The 20,872-nt window shown below is 41.8% G+C and overlaps 1 protein-coding gene across 1 annotated transcript; it reads left to right on the top strand.

The window, feature by feature from the left end:
• The first annotated feature begins 14,899 nt into the window (after positions 1 to 14,899).
• Positions 14,900 to 17,428, top strand: LOC143574223 (uncharacterized). The gene is made up of 8 exons (XM_077058896.1): positions 14,900 to 15,014; positions 15,833 to 15,869; positions 15,973 to 16,042; positions 16,128 to 16,232; positions 16,361 to 16,511; positions 16,650 to 16,732; positions 17,043 to 17,136; positions 17,220 to 17,428. The coding sequence occupies exons 1-8, from the start codon at positions 14,920 to 14,922 to the stop codon at positions 17,290 to 17,292; spliced, it is 708 nt and encodes a 235-aa protein (XP_076915011.1). The 5' UTR covers positions 14,900 to 14,919; the 3' UTR covers positions 17,293 to 17,428.
• Positions 17,429 to 20,872: the final 3,444 nt, after the last annotated feature.

Genomic DNA, 20,872 nt, shown 5'->3' with positions numbered 1-20,872 from the left:
CTGTCATACCACGTGCATAGCCGGCAGTTGGTGGAAAAGGAATAGTACACAGCAGGCCTGGTCACTATCAGCCGCTGCCTACCCACCAACTACCAGCAGGGCACGTGCGTAGGCCACTGTTGGTAGAACAGGAATACTATTGCAGCCGGCCACACCTCCTTGGAAACCTACCTTCGGCTATAAATACCACAAATGGTATGATCATCTCATATTAACATATCTTATCATATTATACCTGATATCTGCTCTAGCAATCTCTTAATATACATTTATATTTAAAGAGCAATCTAGTCTGATTCTCACGCCGGAGGGTGGTCACAAGGAGGAACCCCCCCCCCCCCTTCTCAGTGACAAGCTCACGGTGTCTGTTTTGCAGGTTATCAGAAGAACCATCTTTTCTGGGTCTAACCCCTCGTGGGAAACATCTATCTAACCCCCAGGTTACCCGTAATCTGCCCGGGGTCCGGTTAGTGTTTCTTCATTGGCGCCATCCGTGCATAAAAGCTAGAACTTCATTTTTCTCCAGTTTTTTCAAACTTTTGGAAAGATGGTTAAAGAAACTCCGGTAACCACAACCCCAGCTACTGGGGGGAATACCGGCTACACAGTCTTTACAAACACTACCCCGGTTACCCAAGCCGGGGCAAGTGAAGTAAATTTTACGAACACTACCCCAGTTACCCAAGCTGGGGCAAGTGCAGTAAATAATCGCTCACTGGGAATCACCGATACCCAGTTAGAGAAACGAACAAGACTCCCCCGCCAAACACTCGATGAAGTTAAGGCATGGGCGGAGGCACGTCAAAAGGAATTCCAAGCTGAGTTGGACGAACGCTTGCGTTCCGTCCAACAGGCTGACGAATTCGAAGAATACTTGGACGATGACTCGGAGGAATCCGACACCGACGCGAACCCTCGCCATAGGGCAAAAGGGAAGCGTAAGGAAACGGACTCCCAACCGAGAAGGCATTTTGGAGAAGCCTTCAAACCAAAAAACACAGGTGGAAGTCCACGTGACTTCTCCAAAACATTCAGACCAAACGTTGCAAATGCGGGAACGTCCAAATTTGCAAGGGACATTGCGGAAGCAATTGCCCCAAAAAGTGCCAAACAAATGTCCAGCATAGGCACATATGATGGTATATCTGACCCAGATGATCATTTGAACAGATTCATAGCGGGGGCAACCGTCAGTAGTTGGACGGAACCTACGTGGTGTTACATGTTCCAAATGACGCTTGTCGGGGCTGCTAGAGCGTGGTTCGATCGTCTACCGGTCAACCACATCTACGACTGGGCAGACTTCCAACAGAAGTTTAGCCAACACTTCAGCCAGCAAATAAAGTATACCGAGGAGCAATGGACAATCCTCAAATGCATTCGAGAGGAAGATGAATCTTTGCTAGACTTCATCACTCGCTTCAACTCGAAGAAGCTAAGTCTGGGTAACATTAGCGAGGATCTTGTTCGCGCTGCTTTTATTCAGGGCGCGAACGACCCAGAGCTCATCCGCACCTTAACGGGTAAAGATGGCATGCCATCCACATGGGATGCCATCATGACAGCAGCTAAACGCTTTGCGGAAACGGAGAAGCAACTGGGTAGAGATCTCCCACAGAGCACAAACCTCTACACCCAGAAAACAAGAGAAGACAACGTCCTTACCGCCCGATTAAACAAAAAGCGGAAGCTAGACATTTGGCAGTCAAGGGTAAACTTTGACACCTCATCCGGCTTGCAACATCGGTTAGGCGGAAGGGGTAACGTACAGTCGAACCAGAACTCCAGATGGACGCCGCTCACCAAAAGCATCACCGAGATATTCGCCACTGAGGAGCTCCCATGGCCAAAGCCTACAATAATCCGACATCGTCCCAATGCCGATCGGAGCAAATACTGTGACTTTCACGGGACAAAAGGCCACAACACTGAAGAATGCACAGACGTAAAGGACATGGTCGAAGCATTTGTCAGAGATGGGACGCTCGCGCACCTCGTGGCGCAATGAACGCTGAGCAGGCTGATGCGTGTAGAACCCCAGCTGGGGAAAACACGAATAAAATTGCAGCTTCAATATGGAGACTACATGCTGCGTAAAGAACGAGATCCCGAACCAGGTATCGGCTCGATGGCACTCCCATCCCAACAACATGGAAGGGAGCTCAATTACACAGTTTGCATGTAAATCAATTCCAAATTTGTAAAGAAAAGGCCCAGAGCCACTTCTAATGGAAATGATTCTCCTTAGAACATCGACGCTGATGATTTTACATTTATACTTTTAACACTGATGCCGGTTTTCACCGCATACATATGTGTGAAAGTCGTTGCATGGGGAAGGCGGCAAAACCCGCATAAACCCAAAAAACGGCAGACCTTCACGCAGGTCAGTTGAAGGGGAAAAGTTCAGTCATCCTACTAAATGAAAGTGCCGGTCTATCCGCATGAATCATGATAGAGGAAACTGAACACTAACCTATTAACAACCGCGCGTCGAACGGTTAATTTATTCAACACGGATATGCCGGTCTTCACCGCATAATTACGTGGAAAGTCGTTGCATGGGGAAGGCGGCAAAACCCGCATAAACCCAAAAAACGGCAAACCTTCACGCAGGTCAGTTGAAGGGGAAAAGTTCAGTCATCCTACTAAATGAAAGTGCCGGTCTATCCGCATGAATCATGAGAGGAAACTGAACACTAACCTATTGACAACCGCGCGTCGAACGGTTAATTTATTCAACACGGATATGCCGGTTTTCACCGCATAATTACGTGGAAAGTCGTTGCGTGGGGAAGGCGGCAAAACCCGCATAAACCCAAAAAACGGCAAACCTTCACGCAGGTCAGTTGAAGGGGAAAAGTTCAGTCATCCTACTAAATGAAAGTGCCGGTCTATCCGCATGAATCATGAGAGGAAACTGAACACTAACCTATTGACAACCGCGCGTCGAACGGTTAACTTATTCAAAACAGAATTTCTAACAAAAGGATGAGGAAAACCTACACGCAGGTCAGATATAGGTAAAGTTTAGCCATCCTACTAAGTGCAAGTGACGGTCCTACCCGTACAATCACGAAAGAGGAAGCAAAACTTCAACCTATTATCTACCACGTTCAAAGGTTAACTTATCCTAAACACTTAGAAATTTCAAAAAAGGATGAGGAAAACCTACACGCAGGTCAGATATAGGTAAAGTTTAGCCATCCTACTAAGTGCAAGTGACGGTCATACCCGCACAATCACGAAAGAGGAAGCAAAACTTCAACCCATTATCTACCACGTTCAAAGGTTAACTTATTCTACACTTGGAAAATTGCTAGTTTAAACTAAAGTATGCAAGTCATAACGTTTATAAAGCAAGGAATCCAGAGAAAATAGCGGTCTTACCCGCACAAAGATTTATATTTCACAATGATTCATTACAAGAATGGCCGGGTAACTACCCGCCTACAAGAAAATAAATCTATACAAGATAAATCTATCCTAGCAGTGGGAAGGGATCTTCAGGATCAGGCTTCAGGGCCACTTCCACTTGGACCAGCACCATCAGTAGATCGTGGCAGTTCAAGGAAAGCTTTAAGGATAGCTAGCCCATCATCAGCAGCAGCAACTTGGTTCACCTTCTCCACCACCGGATGCGGGAAGGCGGCATACTGATTCACTGCTTGGTCGTAAACAGCTTCGGTATCAACATTATACAAAGGGAAGTTGGAAGGCGGGATGCCTTTCTCAACGAACCCTAGACCAAGCAGGAAGCCGGCCTTTTCCCCATCCTCATGAGAAGCGTTGAGGGCTGCGCTCATAGCATCATCATAAGACGTCTCTGAGAAGACCCGATGCACAACCTACAAGAAAATATACAAGTATCAGAACCTTTTCTATTTACAAAGAAAAGCGTAAAGACATGAAAAGCATACCTGAGACAACGCTTCTCGAAGAAGCCATTCCTTGGCAACCAGAGCTTCTTGGAGGGCAGCTTGAGCTTCGTTACGGGCGCGTTCGGCTTCACTCTTGTTGAGGTTGGCAAGCAACACTTCTTTAGCCGCAGCCTCTTCGACGCCCTTTAGCTTCCGCTCAGTATGGTCAAGCACCCCCCTCTGGTCCAAGATCTCCTGGAGCTTTTTGGCGTCTTCCATCGCCAAGGCATCATGAGCCTGCTGGAGAGCCTCTAATTTGGCTTTAAGCTCTTCATTCTCCACGCGTAGAGGCTCAGCAACAGCTTCAGCCTTGGTGGCCCTCTCGGTTGAGTTCCTTGCAGTTTCCTTAGCCAGCCGAAGCTGTTCATTAACAGCTTGGGCAGCCTTGGAACGGGCCTCGAGCCGGGCCTGAACTTCAACCTCGAGGGCCTTGAAGGCCTTCTCCTTTTCCGCAGCAGCTGCGGTAAGCCTTTGGTTCTCCTCCCGGACAGCCCGCGCCTGAGCTACTTCTTTAATGCGAGCTGCTTTTAACTTGTCGTTTTCACGACAAAGCAGCTCGACGCGCGGCTGCATCCGGGCCAGGAGAACCCGAAGCTCATTGGTTAGCCTACCCTCCTGGTAGCTAGCCATGGCTTCCCCCAACGCACCACTGGGAGCAGCGTGACGAGCCCACTCCACGCACTCCACAGGGGTGCGAAGGGTTGTTTCTCGGCGAATGTTCCATCGTGGAACATACACTTCATTGGAATCCGACACTGCAAAAAACATAAAGCAGTTAGGAAAAGATGATAAAAAATATATATATAAAATGGGCCAAAAGAACCATACGCACCTGTAGGGTCAATAACAGGCCGATAGCCGCCAAACCATCACCTGAACCCAACGGAAATCCATCCAAGAGGTCAGGCAGATGGGAAGGAGGCAGAGGTTGGCGATAAGCCCCATGCATACCTGAAGGTTCGGCCGTCGTTGCCGATGACGGAGGCATGGTAGAAGCCGCCGCGGTCGCCGCCGCGGAATCCGCAGCAAAAGTAACCGCCGGCTCGGTGAAAGATGCGGTAAAAATAGCACTCACAGCCGGCGGTGACGTCATCACAGCTGGAACAGTCGGCTCAAAGGAGTGAGCAACTGAACCAGTGGAAGCAGGCGCAGGCGCCTGGGTCGTCGCCTCAGGTAGGCTGACCAAGCCTACCGTCATGGGCGGAGCACTCTGCGCTCCACCCTGGAATGCGTCAACATCCACGCCTGCACAAAGAAGAAAAGTGTTAATGATAGAAAACTATGAAGTTAAAAGACAGGAAGTTTGTACTTACAGGTTTTCTTGAGCCTGAAAGTGCGGACGGGCGGGGATGAACCCGATGGAGCCGGCCTCTTCACGCCGGTCACCGTTGTCATCCTGGGCTCTCCGGAGGTGACTATCGTCGCAGCCTCCGGAGCGGCGGTCTTATCACCACCGGGATTCCCCGCCACCTCTTCGCTCTCGGTCTCCGAATCAGACCGAGGCGCCGGATCGGCAGTGGAGGCCACCTTCTCCTTCCCCTTCCCGCCGGCAGCCTTCTTCTTCCGCACCAACGGAGAACCATCTGCGGATTCCTCATCAGAACATACGATTAGAGGAATTCCAGCAAAGGTTTCAACATTGAGGGGTCGAGGGTCGAATAGCGCCTTACCTGGCCGCCTGGCGCTAAGGATCTCATGGCCTAGCGGATAGACCTCCACGAACCGATCCGCCGTTTGTTCTAGGATGGGCAACTCGTTCTCGTCTAGAGCGCGAGTACCCATCCGAGCGGGACCGTCAGCCTCCCGCGGGTACATGAGCGACTGCAAGTCGTTCCCCTCTGAAATAAACAGGAAAAAAGTTAGAAGAGATTCTAAATCAACAAAAAGAAACAAAGCATACCGTAAGGAACAGAGTTCGAACCGTATTCGAGGACGATTGGGATCTTTTGCGCATCCGCAGCCTTCCACACCCGGCTCATCCCCAGCATCACCATCCCGGACTCCGCAAACCGGTAGACCGGAGATTGGACTCGGGATATCTTCGAAAACCATTCCGCCTCCTGGTAGTTGGAGGCGTGAAGGCTGGGAAGTGCTTGCCCATTCTTGAATTTCATGGCAAGGGGGATGGCGCGAGCGGAGATGTAGAAGAACTCCCGCTTCCACGAGCGAAGACTGCGCTCGGTTGCGCAAATCTTCAAACCCTTAATCCGGGTTATCAGGGTATACCACCCCTGGATGCACCTCCAAGTGTAGAAGGTCATCAGGCGGTTGACATAGGGCTCAATGCCCAGAATCCGGCACACCCACTCAAAGTGGCGAACCTTGGCAATCGCCATCGGATGCACCTCGGTCAGGTGCACACCGTGCCTCTCAAGGACACGGTAAACAAACTTTGTCAATGGGAACCTAAGATTCCCATAGACAAAGAATGCAGCATAAACCCCGATCTTGCCTCTGGGGGCATCATACACCGTCTGGTGGGGTTCAGGAAACTCAGGCTCGAGAGACTCGAGCATGAACTTCCTGACGATGTACTGATACAGATCGACAGGCAGAGCACACTGGCACTCGCCAGCAGTACTCTTGTCATCGGCTGTAGATTCGAGATCACGTGAAGACATCTTGCAGAAAGAAGAAAACGATTTCAAGGGAATGCTCGACTGAAAAGATGAGTATTCGCCGGAAATCGTTTTGAAGATGAAGAGAAGAGTGAAAGTGTGGATTACAAAGAACCCTCTCCCCCTTTATATACTAATCGCAATTAATGCGATGAATTTAATGCGGAAGAGAGAGAAATCGAAGGTGCAATGAAACTATGACACGTGGCAAAAAGCAAGCTGGCAACAGCTGTTGAAAGGACGCGTACCATTAATTTCGCGGCCACGCGCCCGAAAAATCGTGCCCACGCGCCTGAAAAAGCGTCTGGAATGACCATGTACTGTCACGTCACCATAACTTCCTGCACGTCCTGACACAGTCAGAAGAAACCGTCGCACGACGTTTCAGAGGTTTGGACTGTTCTTATCCTTTCACCAACTCTTCGAATTTCAAAAAAATTCAAAAAGTTTCAAAAGTAAGCGGGAAAATACCCCTTAACTTGGCAACCAAGTAACCGTAAGACGGATGCGGGTACAGTGTTAAGGCAAAACCCTTCACATACCTAGCACCCGCAGGGAATTGAAGCCAAGAGTAACTTGGCAACCAAGTAACCGTAAGACGGATGCGGGTACAGTGTTAAGGCAAAACCCTTCACATACCAAGCACCCGCAGGGAATTGAAGCCAAGAATAACTTGGCAACCAAGTAACCGTAAGACGGATGCGGGTACAGTGTTAAGGAAAAACCCTTCACATACCTAGCACCCGCAGGGAATTGAAGCCAAGAATAACTTGGCAACCAAGTAACCGTAAGACGGATGCGGGTACAGTGTTAAGGCAAAACCCTTCACATACCTAGCACCCGCAGGGAATTGAAGCCAAGAATACCTCGGCAACCAAGTATCTATAAGACGGGTGCGGGTACAGTGTTAAGGCAAAACCCTTCACATACCAGCACCCGCAGGGAATGGACGCCAGGAATACCTTGGAAGTAAAGTAACCGTAAGACGAGCGCGGGTACAGTGTTAAGGCAAAACCCTTCACATACCTAGCGCTCCGCAGAGAATTGAAACCAAGAAGGATCTTCTGGGCAATGCTTGCGGAAACGGAAATAACATCCCCGCATAACGGGAACGTCGAGAACTACGTTGTTTGAAGCTCCAGGATGGAATTGGTGGTTTTAACATAATTGATCACTATGTTCAAAACTACCAAAACCTCATGGAGAATCCACACAAGTGGGACTCAACGCTCCTGACTTGCGAGGAGGTTACAGACCTACCCGCATCATACCCAAAGATCAAGCAGGAAACTCGGGAATTTCTGCAAGTGACAAGGACTTCCGCGGGAAGAATCCCCATGGAAAACCTTAAAAAACCCTTTTCAAAACCCTTTGCTTAAGTCCAAAAGTTCACCTCGCTCTATTAAACACTCATGAGAAGAACATTGGACTGGGGGGGACTTGAAGAGGTAGGACCCAGCAGAGCCCAGTTGGACCCGCAAGACTCACCTTGAAGAGGGACGTCTGCGCAGAAACCAACTGGATCCGCAGGACCAACCATGCTCAGAGACGTGACGTCCTTACGCGCAGTACGCAAGCTGTTCCCGCAGGAAATGCCTCCCAATGGTGAAGGACTCTGCCTGTTCCCGCAGTTGCGGATACAAGCCATCAGGGAAGGCCACCCGCGCAGCAAGGCTACACGCACAAGGCACTTAGCTCTCAATCACTCAGTGTCACCTGAAGGAATGAGCAAAGCCGGGGTCAATCCCGCACAAAGGCGGGAGGGGGAATACTCCCGCCCATAAGCCAGTCCGTACGATACGGGAAGATCTTCTGTACTGTACCTGACGAGGTATGGGCAAAAGATCTGACTAAAGATACGACAGCTTATTGACAAAAGTATGGCGAGCAGCATGCTCCTGTACTGTATGTCACTATTAGCCGCTGCCTACTCACCAACTCCTGTCATACCACGTGCATAGCCGGCAGTTGGTGGAAAAGGAATAGTACACAGCAGGCCTGGTCACTATCAGCCGCTGCCTACCCACCAACTACCAGCAGGGCACGTGCGTAGGCCACTGTTGGTAGAACAGGAATACTATTGCAGCCGGCCACACCTCCTTGGAAACCTACCTTCGGCTATAAATACCACAAATGGTATGATCATCTCATCTTAACATATCTTATCATATTATACCTGATATCTGCTCTAGCAATCTCTTAATATACATTTATATTTAAAGAGCAATCTAGTCTGATTCTCACGCCGGAGGGTGGTCACAAGGAGGAACCCCCCCCCCTTCTCAGTGACAAGCTCACGGTGTCTGTTTTGCAGGTTATCAGAAGAACCATCTTTTCTGGGTCTAATCCCTCGTGGGAAACATCTATCTAACCCCCAGGTTACCCGTAATCTGCCCGGGGTCCGGTTAGTGTTTCTTCACATATACATAACACATTAGTTATATATGTACTATGACTTGGTTTTTAGTGGTATGATGTTTGGTTTTAAATCCTATTAAGTATAAGGTTATGTAGTATTTGGGTGTTAAACACTGCTCTTAAAAAAAGTTGTACTTTTCTTGTGGACAAAGGCATATAGAATAACTTTGGTTCCTTAGATTCTTGATTCTTTAAAAAACATTCCCAACATTCCGTAGGGGACAAGAGGTGTTTGTTGAAAGAAGCATTTACTCACACGCACACGACACACATCAGCACGAACAAACATATACACACCCACACATAAACACATGCACCAATACATAAAAGCATGCAAATGCAGACGCTGCGCACATACAAACGTTAGTTTGTAAACCTTGGATTGAACAAAACGTTCCATTTAACATAGGAATGTTTCTGTTTGAATAAACAAGTTACATTCATTTTTCCTTATACACACACACTTGTGTGTATCTGGACTTGTATTGGGAACTCCAAATTCCATTTGGACATGATGATATGCAATTGATTAAATGATGCTTAGAATAACTTGATTTGGACATGATGTGCGATTGATGGAATGATTATTAGAATATCAATTGATAGAAAATCACAATTCGTACATTTCAGAATCCTATTTATTATACCTGGCTCTGTATGTATATAATCATTCGAAGGCGTGCCAAATGATGGTACAATTAATTTAATCGAAAACAAAAATATTCTATAAAAAAAAATACTCATTGCTCAGTGTTAGTGTGCTACACTTATTGACTTGTGTTAGGATAGTTGTTTAGCACATGAAATGTTATTTTTTATGGCAATAATGGGTGGACTTATAAGAGATCTACTATCAAATTTTACCTAAACTAGCACATGTAACTTTTGTTTTGGTAAATCGCAGGAGAGGTATAATTAGTTATACAACAGATCCTGTCGCTATACACGCTGATGGCCCACAAATGCGGGATGAGAGTGCTGGAGGTTGGAGGAAGGGCCATCTCTTCGGCTTTGGGACTAGCAAGCTTTTCTATGTAATTAGATATAGTTTTATATATGGAAAAATTCCCAAAATAGGTATTTATGAAAACAAAATTCTAGTTTTAGGTATAATTTTTAAATAATTCCAAAAATAGGTATTATAAACTAGTCCTGACAAATATATTATTTTAGTACACGAGTTGTTTGCAGATCCAATCAAAACATTCCACGTGGCCATAAATTAACAGTGACGAGTAAGTTCACTAACCATCTAGTCGTCACGACTAAGGTAGTTGCATGCATCGTAATCTACAACCACGAGTACTGCATAAATGCTTTAGTCGTGACGAGTAGATTACAACTTTTCGAGACACGAGTAGTTTACTAAACTAACCATAACGAGTTGTTTTGTGTACCAAATTCATTGAACCGGTTAGTTTTACAAGAAACTAACTGGACCGGTTAGTTTAAATCTCAAATAGTAACTACGAGTAGTTCTTTCTTATACATTCTCAATACGAGTAGGTCTTCTGTAAACATATCCAATACTAGTAGTTTGTTACCAGTTAACCCATCGCGACTACTTCGTGGCTACTCATTTTTAGCGTTAATACGATTTAATTATAAAATATTCTAAAGGATTACTCGTCACGGTGCAATTAATTGTAGTCATGTAATTGTCGTTTGCAAATGCATGAACGGTGCGCCTACTTTATCGGAACCCACTTCTTCAAGCTGTGGCGAGTAATATTTTATAATAAAATTGGAGGGTTTTTTGATTGGAATCACCATACCACAAATCGTATTTACGAATAAAAAACACCATTAGGTGATAGTCAACCGCTTAGAGTCTTTTATCTCCGAACTACAAATCCGTATCGCGGCGAGTAGGATTTAATTAATTGCACCGCGGCTAGTAATCTTTTAGAATATATTATAAATTAAATCGTATTAATGCTAAAATGAGTAGATTATAAAGTCAAACTAGTCGTGATAGGTTAGCTGGTAACAAACTACTAGTATTGGACATGTTTACGGAAGAACTACTCGTATTGATAATGTATAAGGTAGAACTAACCGGTCCAGTTAGTTTTTTTTTTTGTAAAAATAATTGGTTCTTTGGTAAACAAAACAACTCGTTATGGTTAGTTTAGTAAACTACTCGTGTCTCGAAAAGTTGTAAGCTACTCGTCACGACTAAAACATCTATGCAATACTCGTGGTTGTTGATTACGATGCATGAAACTATTTTAGTCGTGACGACTAAATGGTTAGTGAACTTACTTGTCATGGTTAGTTGATGGCCACGTGGCATGTTTTGATTGGATCTGCAAACTACTCATGAACTAAAATAATATACTCGTCACGACTATTTATAATACCTATTTTTGGAATTCTTTGAAAATCATACCTAAACTAGAATTTGTTTTCATAAATAACTATTTTTGGAATTTTCCCTTTATATATCATGTTTATTTTTTTCTAATGAGAATATATTTTTTAGCTCATTGTACCTTTTTTTTATTATCTCTACGTGTTATTAACATGATCACAAGGACAATATATCATTGTTTACTTTGACAAATAAAACTAAATAACAACGAAAACATGTCGTCCGTAATATGTCGGTGATCACTTAGACTTCTCGCTATGGGCGGTAAAGGGCGGGCGGCGTAGGGGTAGGGCTATAAGCAGACCGAACTGAACCGGACGAGACCTTGTCCAGCTCGTCTGTTAAGCTTTTGTTGGACAAACAGACGGTTCACAAACGCCATACAGAACGAAAATTTGTGTCCATGTCCGCTCATTAAGGAATTAAGTTTGTCCGTGTCCATTTGGGTCCGTTCGTTAGTATTGTAAACGGACACTAATGGACAACCGAACACTAACGAACACTAATAGACAACCGAACACTAACAGGCACTAATGAACAAACAAACACCAATGGACACAAATGAACGTTAATGGACAAACAAACATAAACATATCAAAATATTTAACATAAACACTAATGAATATTACACCACATGTTATCCAAAAATACTTAACACTTAACCATAGTAACAAAACATATAATTATATCAAAATAATGTTTTGGTTTTCAAAATCCACAAACTTCTAGTGTTTCACGAGAAACAAGCTTCAAATTCTTCATTCTTCAAGGAATTTCAACATACACGTCACTATTAAACGGACGTTACCGGATGTAATTGGACGGACGTTACCGGATGTTCACGAACACTATTGAACGAACGCGGCCTTTGTCGTGTTCGTCCGTTAAGCTTACCGAACAAATTTTTTTGTCCGTGTCCGGTTCGTTTATTAAAGGGACGAGCATAAATGAACTTCCCACTCAATGGACAGTTGGACGTCTGATTTGCTTACAACCCTACGTGGGGGGGGGGGGGGGGAGTTGGTGGATGAGGAGAAAAATTAAAGTGGGAAACAGATGAGGAGATTGCATTGGCACGTGCGTGGATTGACTCATCTAAAGACTCGTTTCAAGGTAAATTAAAAAAAATATTTATATATATTCCATGTTATATTTTTTTGTTGACTAATACTAGGTTTTATTTTTATCGAAGGTGACAGTAACACTGCCCCTGAGTTTTGAGAGAGTATACGTGCTAGGTTCTTTGCTACAATGGGTCGAGGTGAATACCGCAAGGTCGATTCCGTCTACAGCAAATAGAAGGCAATGCGAACAAAAATAATCAACTTCGCCAACTATTACAACCGCATTGCAACCAGCGTGAGAAAAAGCGGCATGAACGATGCCAACGTGATGGAGTTAACCTTGAAACAATACAAGGGCGAATATAAAGGAGATTTCAATATGTTGGGCGTTTGGAGACAATGCACGAGCTCACCAAAGTGGGCTTCCGTCCCGTCATCTTCACCGCGACCGTCCAAACGGTCATAGAAAACGTCTACTTCGACCGATCAATCAGCGTCTCAAGCCATGTCGGATGTTCGTTGTCAATTAAACTTAAAAGACTATGATCTCGAGTTTGCTTTTGACGAACCGGATGAGTTACCACACCAGGTAGGAAGAGATAAAGCCAAGGCGACAGCGAGAGGTGGAGGATTGTCTAGAATGACATCCTCATCGAGTTCCAAAGTGAGCTCGCGTTTTGACAACTTGGAGCTTAAACTATGCGAGATTGCCAAGGTTAAAAAAGACTCAAAAGATGAAAACACAAGAATAAACGAAGAAAGAAAAATTATGCATGCGGAATATAAAACGATGCACGATAAAAGAAAAAACATTCAATTGGAGCGGCAACGAGACAAGGATTTCAAGTTTCTCGCAAAGGGTCCATCGCATCAAGATCCAGTCACGCGGGCTTTTTTAGAGGAAAAAAAAACAAAGATAATGGTCAAATATGCAAACGAGGACGAAGAGAACGACGACGAATATTAGTTATATTTGGGTTAATTTAAGTTGTTTATGCTTTAATTGTTTTTTTATGTTTTTTATTTTAATTTTAGTATTATTATATTCTATTGTGTTTGTTAAAAAAAAGAAAAAACCTTTAAAGGCCATCGGGGCTTCGAGCCATAGCCGGGCATTATAGTGGATGGACTTTAAAGCCCCACTAGCCACGTGGCGATGATGTGGGACTGTGGAGGGGCTTTAAAAGCCCCCTCCCATATTGAACAATCTTAGCGAAAGGTCAATCCTTCAGTGACGCCACCATGGTAACTGCCAGTGCCACTACTTTCCGTCGGAGCTGCTATCTATTAAATATATTACTTTCTTTATTTTGGCGCAGCGTCACCGGCGGATTACAGACAATTTATCGTTGCTGAAAGCCTTATATTTTGTGGTGTCTCTATTAGATTCCATGCAGGAGTCCTCTTATGAAGGACCCTTAATTACTGGCTTGATACTTAGCAACCTTAAGGAGATGCTAGTAACATATTTTGTATATGATAATATGTGAACATCATCACACCCGGCCTTCAGTTTTTATAGTAATAATTTTGTATATAAAACATAAATTAACGAACTTTCACCCCTAAGCTTGCTTTAATTTATTCCTATGATGGTTTTAAATTTTCCACATCATATCAATATTATACGTTCATCCTAGTTAATACTTCACATCATTATGCTTTACTGAATCAAGATGCCTTCCTGTGTATGCCCATTTGTCAGTGTGTTTACGCCCAGATTGTCGCTATAGATCATTAGACGAGAATATATGATGTAATTTCTTGTTTGTCATGTGGAAATGATGTTCACATATTATCATATTTCAATCAACTTTTATTGTGCCAACTGGCTTACAAGCATATATTCTCAAGATATCCATAGCAGTCATGAGTGAGTATACTTTAGGTTTTTGATTTTCATATTCTTGTTTTAGATCGGTTGGAATTCTATCTAACACTAATAAATATTCTAAGTTTATTATTCCTTTTTGTTATCAGATTCTAGTGCCTTTACGAAGAAATAGCTGATTCGAATGCGTGTTGGTAACTGGTTTTTGTATAAATAGACACAAACATCCCTTCTGTTACATTGCAGGGCTCTTTCTTGATTTGCTATAACTAAGGGAGTAAGGGTCGAATACAATGAGCTACAATAACTCTAACCGTGTTTCAGGTAAGTAATTTGTCCTTTTTCGCGTCTTTAAGCGGTTGATTGTTGGTGCATTGTCTCAAAATCATCCGTGGCATCATGCAGAAAGGTGGTCTAAAAGTCTTCAAGGAAGTCTTTTACACAGCCTTTTTTTTGTTCAAAATCTTGTTTTATTAACTCTACTAAGATGGTTTATGTTTCAATTTGTAAGCTATTCATATAACTTAGCTCGTAGAGTAACCCGGCAACCTGTTGTTTTTTAAGCCCCCCCCCCCCCAGTCTTTAAAATATCTATGTAAGAAAAATATATTTCGATGGTTGTTAAGATTTAAGTGTTATGACGTATGATAGCATTTTTCTTAATTTTCCAGGAAGTAGATATGTTAGAAGGAACATGTTGGAGTTTGGAAGGACTTTTGTGGTGATGCCCAAAGCAACTCACACAGCAACTATTGTTTGGTTACATGGCATTGGTGAGAAGGGCTCAAGGTGATTATTAACTTTTTTACATTGACTATTATCATTTGATTTTACAGATTGTCATTTGACTAGATTTTTTCTGGATTTGGTGGATTTAAAAAAATGGTTTTAGGTTGTTGACTAAATTTTAAGTGTTTGTAGGTAATTTGTTATCTCAGATAGCGGATTACGAGGATCCATCAGCTAAATTTTCAAGTGGCAGTCCATGTCATCGTCCAGAACGAGTGGTTTGCACAATCCACTATTTGAGATAGCGCTTCCACATGCCACAATTGGATTACATGAACTACCACTTAGAAAGTTAGCTAACGTGTCCTTATAATCCGTTATCTAAGATATAAAATGACCTAAAAGCAATTAAAATTTAGTCTGCCACCTAAAAACACTTGTTTTTAAACCACCTAGTCCAGCAAAAAAATCCATTTGACTATATATGGATGATCATGTTGAACTTTTGTGTGTCAAACTGAATTTATTGATGGAATTTATTGTTTTATGAAGGAAAAATATCTTTATCTAGCTGTATGTGAAAAATGCATAAGAACACAAGCGTTTTAAAGATAATACATCTCGAAACTTTTGTGTCACTTTTGAATATGAAAAATGTTATATAGTCGAATCTTGAATATCTTTTGATCATTTAAGGTGGTCCTTAAAGTGGCAATTTATAGCAAAATCTTCTTATCGAATCCGACATGCATACACACCCATATATTGAATTAACGGCTAGTGCACCATGCCTACCTCAAACGACATATATCATGTATAAGAAGAGTTAATCAACTCATTTCTCCCTAATGAAGTCATTTTTGTTGTCTTAATTACAGTTGGACTCAGATCTTGGAAAGTTTGCCTCTTCCACATGTAAAGATTCAAATTTACTAACTTTCCCATGCACAATCAATCATAAGTTTAGTTACATCAATATTATAATTAGTAGTTTGAGAAACTTTTATGTATGTTCTAGATCAAATGGATCTGCCCAAGTGCGCCAACTCGCCAAGTAACACTATTTGGTGGATATCCTTGCACTGCTTGTATGTTCCATGTCCTTTTGTACAATTTATAGACATTCTTTTGAATACTTGATGACTTTAGCACATCATATGCCAATATTATCAGGGTTTAATACCACAAGCATGTCCGACGACGATTGTGACAATTTAGAGGGCTTGGAAGCTTCAGCAGCGCATGTTTCAAATCTCTTGACTAATGAGCCTGATGATGGTATGTATCTAACATGATACTAATAGCTTATCTGACCAACCACATTGATTGCAATTATCATGTATTGCTAAAAAGCATCATTTCAACAAAATAAAAGTTAATACTCTTTGTTACATTTTCCTTTACAGTTAAACTAGGAGTTGCAGGCTTCAGCATGGGCGCGTCTGTCGCTCTTTACTCTGCCACGTGCCGAGCTCTTGGGCAATATGGGAATGGAAATCGATACCCCATCAACCTTAGTGCAGCCGTTGCTCTTAGTGGTTGGCTCCCATGTTCAAGGTTCTATTTATGTTGTTTTAAACTCACTATCTAGCTTTAACCATTTAAACTATTACAAATTATAATCATTAATTATTTTCAATTTATATTCATGGGTCCCGTTCTTTATTATTTTGTTGATCAAACAACTTTTTCTAGGTTCTTAAGGAATCGAGTGGGAGTATCACAAGAAGCTGCCAGGCGCGCAGCATCACTACCTGTTTTGGTTTGTCATGGTCGAGGTATTTGCTTATAGCACACCACAGAATCACACACCTTGTTTCTTAGCAGAGTTTATTATATATTATAGTTCTTATAATATCATTAATATTTAAGTTTGTTTGTTAGTCATTCTAATTTAAATATTATGATGGCTATTGACATTTTATAATTATAATTAGTTTCTTAGCTTTATCATTATTATCTTCACATCGTAATCTCTCTATACAATTTAAGAGATTTGGTTTTTGGTTATTCAATTCACAGAAGATATTATTCATCAATACACGAGTACTTTATATTAAATATGTTCATGCATTGCTTTTGTTGTAGTTGATGATGTGGTAGAGTACAAACTTGGTGAGAAATCTGCACAAACCATGTATTCGGCTGGATTTCATAACCTAACATTTCGTACATATAACGGGTAATTATTTTTCTTTTGTTTAAATTTAAGGTAATTAAGAATCTATTTCAGATTAATGTTAATTGATTTTATATTTTGTTCAGGCTTGGTCATTACACAATGCTAGAAGAGATTAATGATGTTTGCAGTTCGCTCATTACTTGCTTAGGAGCTTGAGGAAATACATTCCATAACTTAATTTCCTCCAGTCGAATCCATTTTGGATGTGTGAAAGCAGGCGGGGAATGATATACTATATTTCATATACTACTATATCCATTAGGAGCAAGTTTGATGTATTTGAATCTTAGAAAGAATGTATTGATAAGAGTTTGCAACTCATAGATTGGAATAGTTTTATTTACGTTTTAAAATCTAATTCTTAAATGTAATAACCCCGAATCATGTTTAATAAGAAATGGATCTGACAAGTGTTTACATTATGACTTTGGTGTCGTGTAGCTACATCAAACAAAAAAGTTCAATGAGATCACCTTGGGGCGACGTTAAGATAGGCTTTCTTAAAATTTATGTTGTTACTAGTTCTTTTTCTTGAACGTCGAGTTATTGTCTATCGTTGTCCTTTATGATAGAATCAGTCAGAGGACCTTGGCGACGGTGGTTTACCTTGCGGCGGTGGTTTACCCTGCAACAGATGTCAGCGGTTCGAGTCCGCTCATCTCCAACCCGTGAACTTAACCGATACAAGACTATGTGATAGCACCCAACTTTTTCGATTCGGCGGGTCGATCTATGATTTATCATTCATGGACGTTGATAAGATCCGTACATTTAGCAGCACCTTAGGATGACATAGCCTTAAAATGAAGGTCGGGGTTCAAACGAGAAAGAACGACTAAATATTTACAAATTGTGGGGTTTGAACCCCAGCCTCCCATTTAACACCCTAACCACCATACCACCCCATCAAAGTGGGAATGACATGTTACTAGTTAAAGGTAGTGATCACATTATACAAGTATTTCACTTTTCAAGGAAGGGGGCATCTTTTTGTCCTAATCTCTAGAGGTAGTGATCACCTGTCTCACTAATCACTCAACGTACAAATATAGTGATCATAGCCTCCAAAAATTTTCACTGATGCAATGGTATTATCACCAACTCAAATTACAATGGTGAATTTTGTGACTTGACTCGAGAAGTAACATGACAACACTATGTTATGGCTTTCATGTTGGCCCTCAGAATCGATTAACACAATGTGAAAGACATTAGACGAAAATATATGCACACAATTGAATATGAACGGTTATGCATTATTGATTGTTTTGAGATATTTTACAACTGGGGGGGGGGGGAGGGGAGATGGGTATTTATACCCAACGGCGGTTATTCCGTCAACTGTCGCAACACTTCAACAAGTGAGGCATCGTTTCTAATATCCTATTTACGATATGTTCACAAACTATTAACTAATTACAATCTGTACCCTAACTTTATTAACCGAACTATTTAACAAAGTGTAACTAAATTATAATAAACTAATGGGATTTTTAACGAGATCTGGATTGTTTCCAACAATCACCCCCTTAATCTCGATCTTGTATTATGACTTGCTATTTTGTCATAGTAGTGTAGTTTGACTCCAAACGAGATGAGCCTCCTGATCTTTCCATTTTGGGCATTCACTTTTGAAATGTCCGAGCTCGTTGCACTTATAGCATTTCACATGACTTTTATCTTCACGGATAGGTTCGCCTAATTTTCCATGGCTTTTGTCTTCACGAACTCGTTCACCATCTATACTTTTTCCGGACCAACGACCTTTACCCCGACCTTGTCCAAAGTTTCCTCAGTTTGAACTCCAGTTACCACAATGCTTACACTTATGTTCTTTAAACTTTTCTTTTCCAACTGTGTTGGTGAACATAAGTTTATTATGTTTGTCTTCTTCCTCGGTTGACTCCTTGATGCGTTCTTCATAGGCTTTTAATCTTCCAATAGCTTCTTGAAATAACATAGTAATCAGATCTGCAAATTGTTCAATTGCGGCAACAATCTGAATGTACTTCTTTGGTACAGATTTAAGTAGTTTTCAGACTAGTTTTTTATTATCAATTGTGGATCCAAGGTTGTTGGCTTGTGACACTAGTTGACTAATTTTTCTTGTGAAGTCATCAATAGTGTCCGTGTCTTTTATTTTCAAGGCTTCAAATTCTGATTCAAGAGTTTGTAATCTAGCCTCTTTAACCCTGTCAGCTCCCACAAAACGAGCATTTAAGTCTGCCCATATGTCTGCTGCTTTCTTATGATGAGCAACCTGAAGAATAATTTCTTCGGGCATTGCTTGAAAGAGATATGCGATAGCCATCCTATTTTTCTTAGCATCAACTGCACCTTCTTCTTCTAGTACCTCCGAGATTCCCTGAACATCAAAAATTGCTATGATCTTTACCACCCAAATTGTATAATTTGTTGAATTCAAAATTGGGCATTGTAGCGTCATTGATGTTCTTGCTTCCTTTACGGATTCATTATTTTTGTTGGCCATTGATCGAGCCTTCTTTTTCCCAATCTTGATGTGACTTGATGTATCACTATTCAACTTTTACTTTTGCTTTCGATTAAATTATATATACTTGCGAGTACAGCCCACTGGTCTTTCAGTCACCACTGGATTTGATCAAATCTCTGCCAAACTGCTATTGATCAATTTCTTCCTAGATCGAATCTCTGACCTGTTACTTGTTAGAAAATAGCCCCCTGGTTCTTTCGATTGTTTGATCACACCTCTACCAAACTGCTCGTGACCAAATTACTTCTAGAATCGAAAATATTGAACCTCCTATTTCTTCACCGATTTTCCTTTTTGACTTATTGCTTCTATTGAAGCCACCGGTGCTCTGGTTATTTTCGCCGGAATTTCAACGGTCAGTATGTACTTTTTCTGTTTCTGATTGCCCCTTCTGTTAATCACACTTCTTGATCAGTATAAGCCTTCGATCCCACTTAATCGTCTTTACGATTTAAGTAATTTTTTAATTTTCTAAATTTATAGAAAATTAAATTTTGTTTTTATAAAAAATCTTGTGTTGATTTTTTTTCAAGTTACTTTAAACAAAAATTACTTTATTTAAAAATTCTTTTTACTATACACACAACAATTACTTTAAATTTGTTTTTTTAAATCACCCTTTAAAGAGACTTTCTTCTTTCACAATACGTTTCCAAAATCACTTTTTGCCAAAATTACAACCGGTGCTCTCCTCCAGCTTTCTTTCTACAGTTCCACGCCGTAACCACCGGCGATTCAAGTTCTCCTCTTGAATCAAATTAATGGAGTCCAGTAGTTCGTCTCCTGTAATCGCTCGTTGTCTAGCGATCTTCCTTCGTCGTAATCGCGCCACTTGCGATATAAACTGGTAGACCTAATCTGATTTACAGGCTGCGACGATATGGGGTTTGCAATCTGCAAGGTTATGAAAGCCAGTCACTTCGGGATTTCGATTTTGGAACCGGTAAGCGCTTGTGTCTTCTATTTTCAATTTTAGGGTTAGTAAAATTGAATTAGAAACAATCTATCTTCTGTTTCTTCCGGCGCTCTGATACCAATTTGTTGGCCCTCAGAATCGATTGACATAATGTGAAAGAAGTTAAATGAAAATATATGAACACAATTAATATGAACACAATTGAATATGAACGGTTATGTATTATTGATTGTTTTGAGATATTTTACAATTGGGGGGGGGGGGGGAGATGAGTATTTATACCCACCGGCGGTCCAGCGGTTATT

The sequence above is a fragment of the Bidens hawaiensis genome, unplaced genomic scaffold (assembly GCF_021521415.1).
Source record: "Bidens hawaiensis isolate Kalapana, Puna unplaced genomic scaffold, B.hawaiensis_p1.1 tig00001412_1, whole genome shotgun sequence".
In the NCBI taxonomy this organism is placed as follows: Eukaryota; Viridiplantae; Streptophyta; class Magnoliopsida; order Asterales; family Asteraceae; genus Bidens; species Bidens hawaiensis.
This window is presented reverse-complemented; position numbering and strand designations above follow the sequence as displayed.